The following is a 19,403-nucleotide window of genomic DNA, read 5'->3' as shown; positions in this document are numbered from 1 at the left end:
CACCCAGCCATGTGGATTTGACACATGGGGAGAGGCTGGTGCAGCCAGGTTTACAACACTGGGCTCTGGACACCTTTTACAGAGAGGATAACACCTCTCGCTAGAGACCTGCAGAGACCTCCTTCAAGGCTCAGATGAGATACCTTCACGTCCACCTGAACCCTAAGCTAAGCTATTCTGTATTCTGGGATGTTGCCCCATACTCCAGTGGTTTCTGCCCTGAGGCAGACAAGACAGACACACTTAAGAGGAAAACCAGATAATGAAGGGAGAAGAAGATACCAATCAGATGACAGGTCTATACAGTGGATTCGGTAGGAATCCTGTGGAGAAAGAGCATTAGAAGTTGGCGCACCTTGGAGAGGATTTCAGGAAGAGTTGAAGAGTAGACATAGACTTGTTACATTTAATCATTTTATAGTACATATGCTTTAGGAAAATTTTTGAAAAATTTAGTAACGCGGGAAAGAAAAACTATTTATGTGAATTCCTACTCCTCAAAAAAAAAAAAAAAAAATTTGACAAGATTTGGAAGAGCATTCTTCCAGAAATCTTTCTGGGTGTGTTTGCACACAGGTTTTTTTTTTTTTTTTTCATATGGATAAGACTATACTTTCCATGTTATTCAGTATATGTATTTTTTTTTAAAGGTTTTGCCCATTTGTCAGAGAGAGAGAGGGAGAGCAAGCACAAACCAGGGGAGCAGCAGGCAGAGGGAGAAGCAGGCTCCCCACTGCGCAAGGAGCCAGATGTGGGACTCAATCCCAGGACCCTGGATCATGACCTGAGCTGAAGTCATCAGATGTCCAACTGACTGAGCCCCCCAAGCATCCCTCTTTATATGTTCTTTAAAAAATTCAACAATAGAACATAGATATCGTCCCTGGGCCAAAAATAGAGATCTGCACTATTTTTTAAATGGTTGCATAATAGTCCATATATGCCTTTCGATCATTTATTTAACCAACCCCTTCTTTTTTTTTTTTTTTAAGATTTTTATTTATTTATTTGACAGACAGAGATCACAAGTTGGCAGAGACACGGGCAGAGAGAGAGAGAGAGGAGGAAGCAGGCTCCCTGCTGAGCAGAGAGCCCAATGCGGGCCTCGATCCCAGGACCCTGAGATCATGACCTGAACCGAAGGCAGAGGCTTTAACCCACTGAGCCACCCAGGCGCCCCAAACCAACCCCTTCTTGATGGGCATTTGAGTCATTTACGTTTTTCCTTGGATTTATCATAGCATGCAGTGATAATTCTTACACATCCATCTTTGTCTCATGGTGTAAGTATCCCCTGAGGAAGAAGCTCCTAGAAGAGGGTTTGGGGAGTCCAAAGGCACGCTCATCTGAAGTTTGGAAACAGAATGCCACACTGTTCCACAGGCACAGCAGGCCCTTCATTCCCATGGGGTCTGAGATGTAACACCTGAAGGTGGAGAATTTTGATCTTTTCAGGAAAGGAGGAAGTGAGTTCATCTTTGGGGAATAGCTGGCTGAGAAGGGGAGGAGTGGTGGCGACGATCCAGGGGCCAGGACTTGGCTGAAGGCAACTCCACACCACTCTCAGCTCCCCAAAGGGCTCCTCTCCAACCCTGCTGGGTTTCCTCTGAGCAGTGCAGAGAAAACAGGCTGAGGGGCTGAAGGTGCAAGGGCCGGAAGAGAAAGGTAACGGCTCCAGCAAGCTGAAGCTTATCCCGGGGGGCTCCACTGATGGCCGGATGGAGTAAGGAGTAAAAAGGCTTAGTACAGCGGGGAGTGGGAAGAGCAGTGGGGATGGTCCTGGAGACCCTGCAGATGGACCGGCAGGGAGCTTTCTGCTGCAGAGGCTGAGCTGTGCTTGAGGCAGAGAGGAGACCCATAGATCCTGGGTCTAGGAGCCCCAAGGTCCAGAGAACCAAGGGACTTTCAACAAATGTTTTCTCCATTAAAGTTGATGGGAGGAGACAGGATAAAAAAGTAATCCAGCCCAGGCAATGGGCTTATCCAGAACAGTGTTCCCCGAAGCTGGTGCATTTCATTCCAAAGGTCGTAATAGCCAACTCGATACCTGAATACCGGTTCCATGGGATTTATTTATTTATTTTTTTAAGCATGTCAGGAAGTTCTACAATCAAATGTTTAAGAAACATAAAAATAAACACAGATTGAAGTAGGCTTTTTTTTTTTTTTGTGGGACTTGTCTATATCTTCACTATATTAATGTGAGTTTCTAAGATGGTAAATAGTGTATGCAGCATTTTCTAGACTTACTTGATCAAAGAACTTTTTTTTCACAAAGAGTAATTTGGAATTCCAAAGTGCTGCATAGGACATAGTTTGAAAAATAGGTTTCTTTTCCTTCCTTCCTTCCTTCCTTCCTTCCTTCCTTTCTTTTGTGTGTGATGGGGAGGGACAGAGGGTGAGAGAGAGAGAGAGAAAGAGAATCCCAAGGCGGTCCCACACCAAGCGCAGAGCTCAACAATGGGCCCGATCTCACAACCCTCAGATCGTGACCTAAGCCGAAAGCAAGAGTTGGATGCTTAACTGACCGAGCCACCCAGACACCCTGAAAAATGGATTTCATGAAAGTTGGAAATCGGTCCTGAGCATAAGTGGCACTGAGAAAGGACAATAAATGATAGTAACAATTCCAGTAGGATTGAAAAAGAACCCCAATAAAAATGACAGCTACCATTTATCAGTATTCACTGTGTGCCACGTACTTGTCATTTGTCACCTCGTTGGGTTTCCACAACAGCTCTGTGAGTCTAGTTTGCACATGAAGCTGAGAAAGGGAAGAGGGTCCCCATGGGAAAGAGAATAGAGACTTCAAACAGTGAAACACGGGGAGAGTGAGGGGTTCAAAGATCCAGAAATGTCAACAGAGACCAAGGAACTGGTGATCCCTATGCATCTCCCCCATTCCCATGGGATTTGGGGGTTCAGGGGAGGAGCTACTGTCTGCACAAAGGAGGACCAATATGTATGTGATGGTGGGGGAGGGTTGGGTCTCTTGCATGGAGTGATAACGAGGGTCGTCTTCTCGACTGGAGGTTATAACACCCCTTGAAGCGGTGCCGAGAAATGGGGTGGGCATTTGAAATTATCACAGTGACCAGGAATGGCTGCTGACATTTAGGATGCCAAAGTCTGCACAGCGTGGGTAAATGCTGTCTAACGAAGAATTGCGCCCCCCAGAGGCTGAGTGCTCCCTCCGGAAACACAGAGGGTGAGAAAGGGGAGGAAGGTCACTGGGAACAGAGAGGGCTTAGGAGAAAGGGCCAGGTTCCCCTCAGCCTTTGTGGTGACCAGGAGCACAGTGGAAGGCAGGCTGTGCACTGGCTCAGAGGATTCAGACAGAGGTGGCAGGAGGAGAGAGAAAACCTGTCCCAGAGCATTGAATGGGAGTTTAGGAACGAAGGAGCAGAAAGGAGGTGATTATTACAGGGAAGCAGATCATGACCACTGGAAGAGCAGGAGAATCTGAAAGGGAAGGACCAGATCCATTAGAGCAGAGAGGGGCAGACTGATTCCCCCCAGACTGTAGATGTGTCCACAGAGGAAGCCTGTGGGGTGGGGGCAATGGCGGGAGGGTTCTAATGAAAACAATTTTGCAACCTTAATTATAGCATTCTGAAATCTTAAACTATAGCTATTTTGTAACTTTAAATATAGCATTGGCTCCTGAGAAGACTCTGAAATCTTTATTTTTGCCGACCCAATTGGCTGTTTTGAAAACCCACTCTGTGAACTCCATAGAAGATAATCATCAAAATATGTTCCTTGAAGTTCCCAAAGAAAGCCCTTTTATTCAGTTCCTCGAATCTCTCCCCCTTGCTGACTCTGACGGAAGATTGCAGTCCCAGAAAGGCTGAGGAGTGAATTAACTCCATATTTTTGGTCAACCGAGAGAAAGCCGGCATCGGCAACCACAGGCCAATTAGCTGTTGGTTCACAGGTCCGGGCGGTTTTCCACCTCCCCCGGGGGAAGGGAACTAAGTTCAACCCCGACAGAGTCAGCAGTCACGCCTAACAATGTGCCAAGACACGCACCTTTGATCACACTTTCTACGTGGCTCTGTGGGAGCAGAAGCTTAAAAAAAAAAAAAAAAAAAAAAAAAGTGGTTTCTCTTGTGGCTATCCTTCTGATATCTGAGTCGGCTATTATGACCTTAGGAATGAAAGGAGCAAATGCTCTTTCCAGTCTTCAGTGAGTCTGAGCTTGCAACTTTGGCTTTCGAAGGCTGTTGGATTGTTTGTTTGTTTGTTTGTTTGTTTTAAGCACACTGCCTGGACTTTGAGTAGAGAGCACTAGATGAAGGCTGGTGGTGCCTTTGGTATGTCTTTCACAGGCCTGGCTTCTTTATCACCGTAACCGGCATATTCCCTTGTGACAGATGTAAATCCTTGGCACCTCTGGACCGGGGGAGGCAGAAACTGGCTTAGATGTTTGCTAACTGGAACAGCTTGCTGTCCCAAGTTTGCTGTGAGAGAGGGGCCTTCCCAAAGACTTACCATCCAGGCATTGTCATCGCTTCTCCAGTGTCCTTTGCCAAGCCTACCCTTCTTGTCACACTTTATCCTGGAGTCAGCAATACGGGAACAGGAAGGAAAGAAAGAACACAATGGAGTCTATTTCCCTTTCTGGACACGCAGTCTCCCTTCAGGTGTCCATGGCTCGCAATACGGCCTCTCCTTCAGCCACTGCAGGCACCTGGCAGCCCACCACGTCTGCCATTCAGGTCCCCTCAGTTTTCGCTATTACCAGACATACTCAGTGTCACGGATAACATGTATGGCACAGGGAAGAGTCGCAGCCTTATTTTAAAGGGCTGTAAGATGCTGCTGGTATTCTAAGATTTTTTAATTGGGACACCACTGGGAAAAAATACCCATGCCTCTCTAAGAGAGGCCTTTTAGCTTTAGGAGAGGAATATCCTATCCCTTGTTCTAGTTCTGAGAGAGACAGGGGAAGCAGACCCGACATTCTCCTGTGCATTCCGGCTTCTGCTTCGTTCTTTTTCAATTCAAACACTAGGTTCCGCCTGCTTTTAAGCCTTTGCATCCTCAAAGCGTTTGCACTCCCCAGCACTCCCTAGTCATAGAGAACTAAGAATAGACCAAATTTAAACCATATTTGAAGTCATTAATATTTATTTTTTAATAAAAATGACCTCTTAATCGAGACAGCGGAAGTTGAGAATTAACTAGGGATGCAGACCTTCTCATAGAGTCAGCAAACCCCATCTTTCTTGAACACCCACTCCATGATCAGCCCGGGGCTGACCAAGGCTGGAGGAAGATTTCAGACCTCAAGGAGGTGTAAACAGATGTCAGGCCTGGATGGAAAAGGCTGTATGCGGCCCTGCGAGCCCTGTGTACGTGCGCTTGGATCTGCCTTCAGATCCCCGGACTTTCAGGAACCACAAATGGGCTCTGCAGCTTGTCAGCTCCTTCCCACACTCCCTATCTCTGAAAACTGTTTGGAAAGCTGGTATATCCAACACTAAGTCAGATCTCAGCACAAGGCATGGGAGACCGAGAGGGGGAGGAAAGTCGTTTCCTGTCTCTATCCACTCCACTTGGCCCTGCTCGAGGACGGAGTACAGACTCCTGTCTAATCAATCATGCTCTGATCAATCACAGCCTCTGCATCCTGAAGCCAAGATTTTCTCAGTGCTTTCCGTCTGTTTCTTCTTCTGTCCCCAACCGGAATAATCTTGGTGTAATGTGAATATAATGAGCCTGTACTCGCAAAGGGTTTGGCTTATAAAAGCCTCCCAAATGCTTTGGATTATGTTCCCATTAACATGAACAGGGGTAAAGTGGAGCGTTGCTAGAGCACTCCAGACATAGGTAAATTAGGGGTCCCCAAGGCCCATGGCTCAGGGCCAGTGAACAGGAAGTCCAAAGGATTAGAGAAAGGAGGAGACCCCTTTGGGGATCAGGGAGGGCGTGAGCTACGGAGCTGAGATGTCGACAGAGGGAACAGTGCCAAATGCTTGTGAACCCTTCATCTGCAGAGAGCCAAGTTCCGGGCTGGCAACTGTCATTTCCCTGCCTGTGGGCTGCAAAGTACCGGAACGGGGTCTTTCTTAATTCCCACTCACTAACGATTGCCAATTTGCTGGGGTGGGGGTGCTCAGTGGGAGAGCAGAGTGATGACAAAGCTGTGTGCTTTTGTTGGGGGGCGGTGTTTGCTGAAGGTCAGTGTCAGCCTCGCTTGATTTAAGTCCTCCCAGCTCCCTTGCAAAGGCTACAAAGAGCGAAGTGATGAAATTGGCCTTGGAGCCAGAACAGGGAGGAGGCCAAGTCCCGAGGGACTGCAGAGAAGCACCATCAAGGGGTGGGGAGAAATGAGAAACAGGGGCAGGAAGGCCTAGAAGGCACTTCTGCTCCAACAGATGGAAGGAATACTTCCCCCGGGGACCACGGCTGCGGTCCATCCGACAGCACACGGCTTGGTTCCGGCTGAGATCATCTGGGGCTGGGTGGGCACAGCTGCTTAGGGTGAGGTGTTGGTCAGAGGGGAGCGCGGAAGGCACCAAGGGATCTGAGCTTACGGCTTATGTTTATGGGAAAGGGATGGGAACCCTGATAAGCCCCCAGGCATAGTTACCCTCATAAACAATTGGCAGATTGACAACAGGATGGCAGCCTGAGACACAGAGAGGGGCTGGAAAGATTGATTTCTCGGGTTATTGATGAGGGGATCTGCCTCATAGTGGTACCTACCATATAGACCTCCTTCTCCCACTCCCAAGACCCAGACCGCACAGACACACTCATAAGAGCCCACTAGCTCCATCAGAGAGTGGCTCCCTGCCGTCCATTATTGTGGAGAGGAAAACAGCCAGAACTCAGGAGGCTTTGCCAATGGCTGGCTCTGTGACTAGCCAGGCATGAAAACATAACCCCCTGCCCTCAACTCAGTTTCCTCACCTGTAAAATGGGGAGAATGACTTCCCACCCTGTTCCTCTCTCAGGCTAGCCGTAAGGACCAAAGGCAATAATGGATATGAGCCCAGCTCTCCGCCCTGTCCCCTAGATTGACTCCATCTTTGAAAGTGGGACACTAACCTTGGTCTCTTGACCAAGCTTCCCGTGGATCCCACATCAAGCATAGACAAGCTTAGGACTGGGAAGCATAGTGTAAAATCATAGATTCATTTACAGTTGTGTTTGTTGAGCAATTTCTCAGTGCCATCCACTGCCCTCAGGTCTTTGGGTAAAGCAGAGAACAAGACAGGCACATTCCCTGCCCTCAGATTTAAACACTGGGGAAAAGAGCTGCAGAATAAATAATAAGAGATAGATTGCCTTCTACAGCAGGAGGACACAGACCATGCCCAAGTTATCTCTAACAAGGGATGGGTCCAGTTGGGAAGCTCAAGGAAGGCCACTGAGGAAGTGACGTCTAAGCTGTGACCTAGAGGACAAGCAGAAGGCATTCTTGGCAATGATGATGGCATCTTTAACTTGGGTTTATCTTCATCCCTCACCTCCTGAGCTCATTCTCGGCTCCTTTACTTACCTAGGGTCCTTGCCCACTTTGCCTCTTGGCTCCCTTTTTGATCAGTGGTCACAACTGCACAGCGTTTGGAAAATGAGGTCTCCAGGCCACTCAGCCTGCCTCAAGGTCATGGCCAGAGCCCATGAGCCCCCATCGCATGCTCAGTTAGCACCAGCCCCCTGCACTTCTAGCCACTCCCTCGTTACAGAAGCCAAGTTTCTTGGCACCTGTGGGACCTTTGCTCTTTTCTCTGAGAAGGCAGTAGGCATGGCAGAAAAGATTTCCGAATTCAGATCTCAGCTTCACCGCACATTCTGTGTGCTGTTAAGCAACATTCTTAACTTTTTTGAACTTCAGTCTTTTTGTCCATAGAAGTGATACTTTAAAGATTTTACTTATTTGTTAGATAGAGAAGGAGAGATAGTGGAAGAGGGAACACAAGTAGGGGGAGTGGGAGAGGGAGAATCAGGCTTCCCGCTGAGGAGGGAGCCCAAGGCCCCACGTGGGGCTTGATCCCAGGGCCCTGGAATCATGACATGAGTGAGCCAAAGGCAGACGCTTAATGATTGAGCCACCGAGGCACCCCTTAGACTGTAAAGTGTATAGGGTTGTTGTGAAGATTGCCACAAGACAGGCCCCCAATTTTGAACACATTAAAAAAGGGAAGAAAGAAAAACAGAACTTCATGCTTTTACCCTTAGGGTCCCCAGCTTAAAACATGCTTGGGTTATGAAGCTTATGTAGTAAATACCAAGCGAATGGCCAAATGCATAGCTGAAGTTGAAAGAAAACTGAGGAAGTTCTGAAGACCAAGAAAAAAAAATCCCAATTAGGAGCTGAAACCCGCGGGTCAACAAAGACAGAATCTGGGTGTCCGGAACCTAGAGTCTTGGGAGTAGGAGGAACAAGGCTGCGAATGGCACAAAGAGGGGGACAGTGGACCTGAAGACCCCCACAAGAAAGCCTGCCACATGTGTCACCCTGTGAAACCCTGGAATAGCCATTATTTTGTTGGTTTGTGTGTTTTCCCCCAGTCTTTTCTGATGGGTCAATGCCTATACCTCTGGCTAAAGCTTTTGAAGCTCCCCCACATCTAGTCTGCTTCTTGGAAAAAAGGGAAGGAGAGGAGCAAGAGGTTGGAGGAAGGGGGATGTACCTGCCAGAGAGCGACTAGGAAACTGGATGTCTCCAGAGAGTCCAGAGAGTGGAAAGTGCTGTGCCAGCTAAATGCAGGCTTGCCCTCACATGGGCCCGGAGTCCAGTTTACATTCCTTGTGCATACTTAGGCAACCCAATTTAATCACTCAAACTGCTGTGGTCCCAGACTGGTAGTTCCCCTGGCACCTGGCAAAAGTCAAGGAAATCCCCCTCTGTCGTACAACCACCAAAATGGGTTCTGAATCAAATACCAAGAAGATGTATGGTGTGGTCTGGTACATTTTGGCTACATTTTCCCTGAATTTCTGTCTTAGATATGGTTGCCTTTCCTGATGAAGAATATCAGTGGCCATTTGTTTCCGCTGAAGTAGTCAGTTGGTCATGAACTTCCTAGTCTGGATGGTTACTGTGTTGTTCATGATGGTGACGGAGTTCTAAGCAGCTGGGGAGGAAAAAAGGAAGGGATGTTTCTTGTAGTAGTCCTGGGGTTGGAAAATCAGCACTTTGCAGCCATCACAGTAAAGAATCATAAACAGATACTACCTTTAGGGTAAATTTTTATGAAGAGCAGTACACACGTGTCTCCTTACAGATGACTTATTAGTCTGAGGGAAGGGGAAAACCCTAGTAATTACTTCACGGAGAAACCAGGCAACACCTCAGCCAGGTGATCAAAATGAACATCACCTCTGAGGGACAGACGGACACTGCGTGCCTCCAGATGTGACAGCTGGAGCAGGACACACCATTGTGTGTGCAGTTTATTGGCCAAGAAGACATAACCCCAATCCAATCAGGAGCAAGCATGAGAAGAACATAAAGTGAGGATGGTTACCTTAAAAAGTATGTGGGAAGGGGCTGTCCTTTCCAAAAATATCAATCATGAAAGTCAATAAAGGTGAAAGAGACAAGACAATGAAATGCGACACATTGACTTTAGATTGGCTCCTGTGCCAGAGAGTAAAGGAAATCTGCAGAGGCGAGCGTTGGCCGACGGTAACACTGTAGGTTAGATAAAGTATAAAAGCAAATTTGTGATAAGCAGATATATGCATGTTGTCTTATTTTTGCTTCTTTCTTAAAAAAGGTAGCATATTACATATGCTTCTCTGCATTTTGCTGTTTTTATTTAATATGCCCTCGAAATGACTCCATGTCAGTGAATAGAGATTTCCTTATTCATTTGTATAGCTGCAGAGAGTCCCACTGTGTATGTATAACTATAATATATTAACCAATTCCCCATAGTTGAACATTTAGGTAGTTCTTGCAATACAAGACAGTTTTTGCAATTACAAATAATCCCGCCATGAATAGCTTTGTCATATATGTTTTCAGATTGTTGGAGGTGTATGTTATGGATAAATTCATGGAAGTGTGATTGTGGGGTTGAAGGGCAAATGTGTATGTTAAATTCCCCTCCGCCAGGTGTGGACCATATGCATCCTCACCCCAACTCCCCGTAGCCTGGCTAGTGGAGTATATTGTCAACCTCTGCATTATTGCCAATCTGACAGGTGAGAATGATTTCACATCATAGTTTTAAATTGCATTTACTGTGGAGCATCTGGGTGGCTCAGTCACTTAAGTGTCTGACTCTTGATTTCGGCTCAGATCATGGTCTCAGGGTTGTGAGACTGAGCCCCACGTCAGGTTCTGTGCTCATCATGGAGCATCCTTAAGATTCTCTCACTCCCTCTCCCTCTGTCCCTCCCCCACCTCTAAAAAAAAATAAATAAAAATTCTTTAAAAATCAAAAATCTCATTTATCTTGTGAATAAAGTTGAACATCTTTTCATTTGTTTAGGGGACCTCTTTCTTAAAAAAAAAAAGATTTTGTTTATTTGAGAGAGAGCACACAAGTTGGGGGACAGAGGGAGAGGGAGAGGGAGGAGCAGGCTCCCCTCTGAGCGGGGAACCCAATGTGGGTCTCATTCCCAGGACCCTGAAATCATGACCTGAGCTCAAGTCAGATGCTTAACCAACTGAGCCACCCAGGAACACCTCATTTGTTTTATTTCTTAAATGCCACATACAAATGAAAACATATGGCATTTGTCTTTCTCTGGTAGACTTATTTCTCTTAGCATTATACTCTCTGGTCTATCCATGTTGCTACAAATGGCAGGATTTCATTCTTTTTATGGCTGAATAATATTCCATGATATGTATATCACATCTTTTTTATTCATTCATCTCTCAATGGATGTTTGAGCTGTTTCCATAATTTGGCTATTGTAAATAATGCTGTAATAATTATCAGGATGCATGTATCCCCTTGAGTTAGTGTTTTTCTATATTGGGGGTAAATACCCAGTAATGTGATTACTGGAGCATAAGGTCATAGCGTAATTGTATTTTTTTTTCTTTTTTTTAACAACTTAATTTAATTTTATTTTTTTTAGTGTTTGGAGATTCATTGTTTATGCACCACACTCAGTGCTCCATGCAATATGTGCCCTCCTTAATACCCACCACCAGGCTCACCCAACCCCGCACTCCCTTCCCTCCAAAACCCTCAGTTTGTTTCTCAGAGTCCACAGTCTCTCATGGTTTGTCTCCTCCTCTGATTTCCCCCAACTCCCTTCTCCTCTCCATCTCCCAGTGTCCTCTGTGTTATTCCTTATGCTCCACAAGTAAGTGAAACCATATGATACTACACTCTCTCTGCTTGACTTATTTCACTCAGCATAATCTCCTCCAGTCCCGTCCATGTTGATACAAAAGTTGGGTACTCTCATCCTTTCTGATGGAGGCATAATACTCCATAGCATATATGGACCATATCTTCTTTAGCCATTCACAGTTGAAAGACATCTTGGCTCTTTCCACAGTTGGGCGATTTTTGAGGAAATTCCATACTCTTCCACAGTGACTGCAACAGTTTGCATTCCCATCAACAGGGCACAAGTGTTCCCTTTTCTCCACATCTTCCCCAACACTTGTTACCTCTTGTCTTCTTGATAATAGCCATTCCAACAGGTATGAGGTGATATTTCATTGTGGTTTTGACTTGCATTTCCCTGATGATGAGTGATGTTGAGCATCTTTTCTTGTGTCTATTGTCTGTCTGGATGTCTCCTTTGGAGAAGTGTCTGTTTATGTGTTCTGCCCATTTTTAATGGCATTATTCATATTTTGGGTATTGAGTACATTCTTTATACATTATACATTACATACTTATACATTATAAGTACATACTTGATACATTCTTTATGCATTTTGGATACTAACCCTTTATCTTATATGTCATTTGCAAATATCTTCTCCCATTCTGTAGGTTGTTTTCTACTTTTGTTGATTGTTTCCTTCGCCATGCAGAAGTTTTTATTTCGATGTAGTCCCAATAATTTATTTTTGCTGTTGTTTTCCTTGCCTCAGGAGACAAATCTAGAAAGATGTGTTATGGCCGATGTCAGAGAAATTATTGCCTGGGCTCTCTTCTAGGATTTTTATGATTTCAGATCTCACAGTTAAGTCTTTAATCCGTTTTGAATGCATTTTTGTGTATGGTATAAGAAAATGGTCCAGTTTCATTCTTTTACAAGAGCTGTCCAGTTTTCCCAATACCATTTGTTGATGTGACTCTTTTTCCCATTGCGTATTCTTTCCTCCTTTGTCAAAAATTAATTGACCATATAATTGTAGGTTTATTTCTGGGTTTTCTGTTCTGTTCCTTTGATCTATGTGTCTGTTTTTGTGCCAGTACCATACTGTCTTGATTACTATAGCTTTGTGATAATCCCAGTTTTGTTTTTCTTTTCAAGATTGCTTTGACTATTCGGGGTCTTTCACGGTTTCATACAAATTTTAGGATTGTTAATTTTAGTTCTGTGAAAAATGCTCTTGGTATTTTGATAAGGATTGCATTAAAAGTGTAGATTGCTTTGGCTGGTATAGACATTTTAACAGTATTTGTTCTTCCAATCCATGAACATGGAAGGTCTTTCCATTTCTTTGTGTCTTCCTCAATTTTTTCCAACAGGGTTTTAGGGTTTTCAGAGTATCGGCCTTTCACCTCTTTGGTTAGGTTCATTCCCAGGTATCCTCCTGGTTTGGGCACAATTGTAAATGGGATTGATTCCTTAATTTCTCTTCCTGCTGCTTCATTATTAGTGTATAGAAATGCAGCAGGGGTGTCTGGGTGGCTTGTGATCTCAGCTCAGGTTTCAATCTCAAGGTCATGAGTTCAAGTTCCAGTCTGTGTGGAGCCTACATTTAAAAAAAAAAAATGCAGTAGATTTCTATACATTGATTTTGTATAGATTTCTATACATTGATTTGTGACTACTGAATTCATTCCATATTAGCACTTTATCTATAATATGTATAATATTTTCTCCCAGTTTGCCAATGACTTTTTGTGGTCATGCAAAAGCATTTTCATGCAGTCAAATGAATCTCTTTTTTTTTCTTTTATTGCCTCTGGATTTTGAGGCATAATTTTATTTTATTTTGTTTTATTTTATTTATTTATTTATTTATTTATTTGAGAGAGAAAGAGCACAAGCAGGGGAAGAGGCTGAGGTAGAGAGAGAAGCAGGCTCCCCGCTGAGCAGGGACTCCCCCCTCCAATGTGCGGCTCAATCCCAGGACCCCAAGATCATGACTTGAGCCAAAGGCAGACTCTTAACCCACTGAGCCACCCAGACATCCTGAGGCATACTTGTAAAAAAATCCCCTCGACAGATATCTCCCAGGAATTCGGTTGTCATGATCAGCTTGCACATACCCCAACCCCCCACACACTTCCCAGGACAAAAGTAGCACAATTCTTAAGCACCCACGTGGAAATTTGGCTCCCTTTGCCTATTTTGGGCATCCTTCTCCTCATCATTTACAAAAGACCAGGTCTTGTAAGGAGGAGGAGTTATGAGGTATCCAAGAGCACTCTTCTGAATGGGGGATTCCATCACTAGGTCTTATTCAGGGAACACAGGAGACCTCCTCCCATGGTCCCTTCTGCACCATCAGGTCCCAGATGAGGCAGTGTGTGAGGCGGAGGTCTGGGATTGGCTCCTACCGTCTTCGCTCCTGCTCCCTCCTCTAGGCAGCTCCCAGCTGGGCTGGATGCAGAGTCTTGCAGATTCATCCCTGACCCTGCAGCAAAGGAATTCTGCTTGCGTTACCACGAGCCAGCAAACAGAAGGATGCTGGGCTGGATCAAACAACCAGCTCTTATTCTTTCTCACTCCACCCTGAGGGTTTGAGCAAGGTGCAGAGACTATGCAATTGAGCTGGCCTCTGTATCTTTACCAGCTTGTGTGAGATCATAAACTCTCCTTACCCACAGGCATTGGGACATCTAGGATCCTCAGTCTCTTGTTCTTATCTCTTTTCCCTTCTCCTCTGCTTACTGTCTGGTCACCTGGAGCTCCAGAGGGCTGACTTGGATTCAAAGACTGGAATGGGCCCTGGGTGTGGGGATTGCAGCAGCTGGAAAGGGGTGGGTGTGGCTCCAAGTTCCCACACTGGGTCTGACAGCCCTGGCTCCATCACAGTGAGGTCGGCCACTGGCGATGGAGATGCGTTGTGTGTTACAGAAGAGGAGCTGGCTGGTGACGATGAGGACATGCCGACCTTCCCATGCACACAAGAAGGTAAGGGCCCTGCGGGCTGCCCCCGACCTCCTTGTCCCCATCCTCAGGCTGGTGACTTATCTCTCCACATGGCTTCAGAATCATGATTGTCCTTTCCCCACTACTCCATGGAGGGTGGAAGGACAGATTTGCATGGGTCTCGGGTGCGGGTACCATGCACGGATTTGCATGGGTACAGATGATGTCAAAGTTGACACAAGTGAAATCTGTCTTCAGGGCTCCTCCTGAGACCAGTCAGGGACCTCTGCCATCTCCCCAGGGCCTGTCCTCTAACTGGACCAGAACTGTCCCCTTCATCATATCCCTTATCACCCAAGTGGCTCATCCCCTTGGCCTACAGGACCCAGCTTGGCACTTGGATAATCTCAGAAACCAATGCCACCTGAACCGTTACGTAGAGGAGGGCGTCTCAGTGGGTTTTGGTGTGGATTAACACAGCTGTTCTCAGCTGGCACTGCGTATTGTAACCACCCCAGGAAGCCTGTGACCAGCCCTCAGAAATCCTGATTCCTTTTGGTCTGGAGTATGAAAGGGGCATCTGGAGTTTTCAACGTTCCCAGTACTCATAATGTGCAGCCGAAGTCGAATCTGCCTTAGAAATATCACAACAATTTCACAGTGGCATTCCCACTGGACCTTGGCCACATGCAAGAGTAGTCAAGAACACCTGGCTTCCTTCTTCTTCCATATTAGGGGCCCCAGCTGGTGGACTGCAACCATTCGTTCCATTTCCAGGAGTACTCCTTGTCACCTGACAAGTTTGGGGACTGAAGGGTTTCCTAGGGTGTGCAACTGGTTGGTCCCATACTGAGGAATTCCCACAAGAGGAGATTTTCCAAAGCTGAAGTCCAGAAAACCCTAGGTACACTGGGACACATTGGTCACCCAAGGGTAAAACAAGGCTGGCTGCCCCATGTTGTGGACCACGATAAGGCCAATGTGTCAGGAAGAGGTATTTCCTTACACCCTGGGCTCATTGACATTGCCCTCAGAGAGAATGGTGGCAGGGGGGCGTTCTTTGAAGACCCCGACTCTGGTCTCTTCTATTGCTAAAACCTAGAGGGAACATGGTGAGATGGGCAGGCATGAGGATGGAGAACATCTCCCTTTCTGAGACTGGTTTGAGATGGGATGAGACCGTTCAGAGCAGAGACATGAACCTGACCCTCAACCTGCAGCCTCAGTCACTGGTTTCCTTTGTCCCCCAACAGGCCGGCCGGGGCCCCGCTGCAGCCGCTGCCAGAAGAACCTGTCTTTGCACACATCGGTGCGAATTCTTTACCTCTTCCTGGCCCTGCTCCTGGTGGCCGTGGCCGTGCTGGCCTCTCTAGGTGAGTGCAGGCGCCCCGCAGCCCCGGGGTGGTCCAGCATCCTTCTGACAGGGGAATCTTCATACTTGATTCAGACTTCAAGGACCAGCCTCTGATTTCCGGTCAGTAAGTAGCTGTGTGGATTTGAGCAAGGCATTCCCCTCTCGAGACTTCTGTTTTCCTTCTGGTAAGAGGAGAGGACAGGACCAGTCCAGTGGTTCCCAGTTTCAGCTGCATGTTAGAATTACCTGCGAGTTTTGAAAAAATATCGGGTGTGTGGTAAGTATATCCAGGGCTGAGATCCTTGCACCGGGCATTTTTGAAGCCTCTTCCATGGTCTTTGTGAGCGTTTCTCGAAGTGAGGTTGGATGCCTGCCTGCATCAAGATCACTCCCAGTATTTGTTAAAATGCAAATCCCTGAGTCTCACTAGGACCTTGCTTGTTAGAACAGAGTCCTGCCAGTGAAGGCCAGGGACCTGGAGTGTGGTGGCTGTCATACACGCCCATTGTACAACCATGGGAGCCAACCCAGATGATAGCTCACGGCCGGGTTCAGTCAGCCTCTGCCTTCTGGATGCTAACAGATTATGTTACATGGAGGGAACCAAATTGGCTGTCCACCATTCTGAAGTAGCAAATTGGACATCAGGGAAATTCCCCAGTCTTGTTCTGGCCAGGCCTCACGGGTCCTCAGCTCTCCGCACCCGCAAGACCATGAATAAAGCTCCAGCAGCCACAGGCTTGAGCCCAGAGAGGAACACAGGCACCGACGCCCTTCAGCGGGTATGGGCGGTGATGGGGTGCCCACCAGGTGCCAGGCATCGTCACCTACATGACATCTACAAATCATCTCAACGAGCCCTGAAATGGAAGGCCGGCCTCATTCCATGTATCTGGGAAGGTGAAAGGATTTGCCCTAAGACCCAGAGTGAATGAGCAGAAGATCATAATAACTGGGGGGTAAGGAGAGCATTTGCGGAATCCAGAGAGAAAATTGAGCTTCCTTTTTGTTTTTGCCTCCACCCTGGTCGTCCCAAGTCCCTAGAGCAGAACTGGCACGTCCTGACCTGGTTGGCAGGTGCTCAGTAATACTTGTCAAATAGAGACTAGAGATTTGGGAGTATATATGCAGACAGTTGTAGTCAAGGTATTATGGTCAGGACTGAGGATAAAGTCCGGAGGTTGAGTAGAATCTGTCTTCCTCAAAGGTACTTGGAAGTTCAACTTACTCCTTTAATCGGGTACCTGTTGCATGCATACTATAAGCCGAGAACTGCATTAGGCATGGGGCTTATACTGCTTCATAAAACATGGGCCCTGTTTATGGAGCTCATAATCTAGAGCAAGGTTTGGCAGACTGCCTGTAAAGGTTTCGGTAGTAAATTTTTTAGGATTTACGGGCCACACATGGTCTTTGTCAAAACCACTCTGCCGTTGTAAAGCAAAAGCAGCCAGACACAATATGTATGTACTAAATGGAGATGGCTTTGTTCCAACAAAGTGACCTTGGGTCAGATGCGACATATAGATCCTGCTTTGCCAGCCCTTAGCCTAGACCAATAATCTATGAACCTTTTTTGACTGTGTACCCATTGGTAAAAAGTTTGATTTAAAATGTGTCAAAAAAGTAGATGGGTTGATGAACAGATAAAAAGGTAAAATGGCAGATGTACAATGAAGTGAATACAAGTAAAATGTTAATTATAGAATGTAGTCAGTAGACACACGACTGCCAGTTGTACAAGTAAGACAGTCACTGTCCAAGCCTTGATTCCTCTGTTTGAAAATGTTTATACTTAAATATTTGAAAAGAAAAAAAAACAATCATCTTACACTTGTGAAATACGCCTATTTATTTATAAATTACACATATGTTCTCCTTATAGTATACGTTACAAGACAATTTTGAAAAGATGAGAAAAAAATAAGATCTAAAAAATAAGGAAAATGGTAAACAAAAAATATGTAATTATGGATCATGAAACGCTCAGCGAAGAAGTGAACAGGGTGAATTATATGAATGAACCCTTGGCTACTGGCTTGGGGGTAGACTTTACAAAGCATTAGGATACGAATCAAAGTCATTCAGAGTCTCTACACCTCCGTTCCCCGCCATCTATATAAGAAATTTTAATTTGGGGTAGACTCAAATGGAATAATAAATACTATAAACTCTAGGTGCTGGTGGAAAAGAAGGCACTGAACTGTTCCTAGGGTCTCTCACTATATCACTGCTGCTAATTAAGTCTCAGCAGCTCTGAGATATACAATGTTAATGAAAGCCCAGAGATTCAAACAAAATGGAATCGTGGCATTTTGGAGCTGAGAAGAACATTGGAAGTCATCTAGCTTCATACTTTCCTTTTACAGATGATTCAGTTGGGCTGCAGAAAAATTAACTGCCTTGCCTGAAGACACCCAAAAGATCTGAGGCAAATGTGGAACAGAAGTTACATTCCCCAGCTTTCTTGGTAGATCTGTTTCCACCCCCACACTTACTTTCATAGGCTCTGTGGGAAACATCCGTCTACTCCGTCTTCTCCTCTTACCTCCCTGTCTAGCCAGGCACTTGCTAGAGAAAGCTAGGGATCCTGTTGATGCCCAGATGTTCTCTAAACCCAGGCCAGCACTGACCCCTAAGAAGCTGGTATAAACCAGTAAAACCTTTCCTAGGGGTCACTTTGGCAACATGTGTCCAACTCCTTAACCCATTAATTCTGCTTCAAGCAATTTATCCTATGAGAATAACCATATACATAAAACCATCAAATATAAGGATTATTTCTAGGAATAACTGTTACTCATATCTACCCACCAAGTTTTATTTGTAGACTCAGAAGTGTCCGCCAAGCACAGGGGACTTTTATACAATTGCTGAGTCATTTATACAGAGTATGATACAGACATTAAAAGTAATGATCCTAAAGTGATTTAAACCTCAATAGGAAAATGTCCATGACATTATATCAGCGAAGAAAATTGGAATAAAATAGATGAAATAGTCCAAACATTCCGGATTCCTGTTGTTGTTTTCTAAAAAAGTATACATATATCTATGTAGCTACAGAATGGTTATGGAGATAAGAGTCCAACAGATACACGAAGATATTGATGGCTATTGTCTCTCAGTCGTAGGATTAAGAATAACTTTTATACTCTTTTTGTATTTTCTTCTTAATTTTCCTTATTCTATTCTATCTTGTGGTCAGACCTAGTTTTAAATGTGGAGGTGGATACACGTGTGTGTGCACACACACACACACACACACATACATATATACACACAAGTATATATATCCATACATAGAAACACTTAAGGGAGCTATATAGATGTAGATCTGTGTTTTTAAGGAATGTGTGACAAACTCTGGCCATAAGAAGCATCTTCCCTTCCCACCACTGAAAAGCCCCATAAAAGGGTGAATGGTTTTGGTGGCAGAGAGGTTGATAAAAACACCTTCTCAACAAATGACTGCTGTTTCTCTGAGCTAAGACCCTGCCCCATCTTCTCATCTGTATTTCCCATACAGTTTTCAGGAAAGTGGACTCTCTCTCAGAAGACATCTCCCTGGCCCAGGCCATTTATGACAAGAAACTTTTGTCTATGCAGGAAAACCTCCAAGGACTGGGTAAGTGTCCCATGTCCAGATGTGCACATGAGTGTGATGGAAGACCAGTAATAATGGGGGAGGGCTGAGTGCTCCCTCGGGCCATGGTGGCCTGAAATAGGACATCCTTCACCAACCTTTGAGACACAAGGGAAAAGACAGCTATGACTCCCTGCCTCCCTGTCCATTCAAAGAGGGCTGCTGCCCTGAGATCCACCCAGGTCTGGAGCCAAG

At 45.6% G+C, this 19,403-nt stretch overlaps 1 protein-coding gene across 2 annotated transcripts in view; it reads left to right on the top strand.

Annotated features, from left to right (window-relative positions):
- SCARA3 (scavenger receptor class A member 3) overlaps positions 1-19,403 on the top strand; it is a 50,522-nt gene that overhangs the window by 5,265 nt on the left and 25,854 nt on the right. The window contains exons 2-4 of one of the 2 annotated variants that reach the window (XM_032332341.1): positions 14,152-14,250; positions 15,462-15,581; positions 19,092-19,190. In XM_032332341.1, coding sequence (XP_032188232.1) covers positions 14,152-14,250; positions 15,462-15,581; positions 19,092-19,190 — 318 coding nt within the window. Of the gene's footprint in view, positions 1-13,314; positions 14,251-15,461; positions 15,582-19,091; positions 19,191-19,403 lie in introns of those variants that run through there. The other variant, XM_032332340.1, reaches the window with a different exon arrangement.

This window comes from Mustela erminea, chromosome 2 (genome assembly GCF_009829155.1).
Source record: "Mustela erminea isolate mMusErm1 chromosome 2, mMusErm1.Pri, whole genome shotgun sequence".
Classification (NCBI taxonomy): domain Eukaryota; kingdom Metazoa; phylum Chordata; class Mammalia; order Carnivora; family Mustelidae; genus Mustela; species Mustela erminea.
This window is presented reverse-complemented; position numbering and strand designations above follow the sequence as displayed.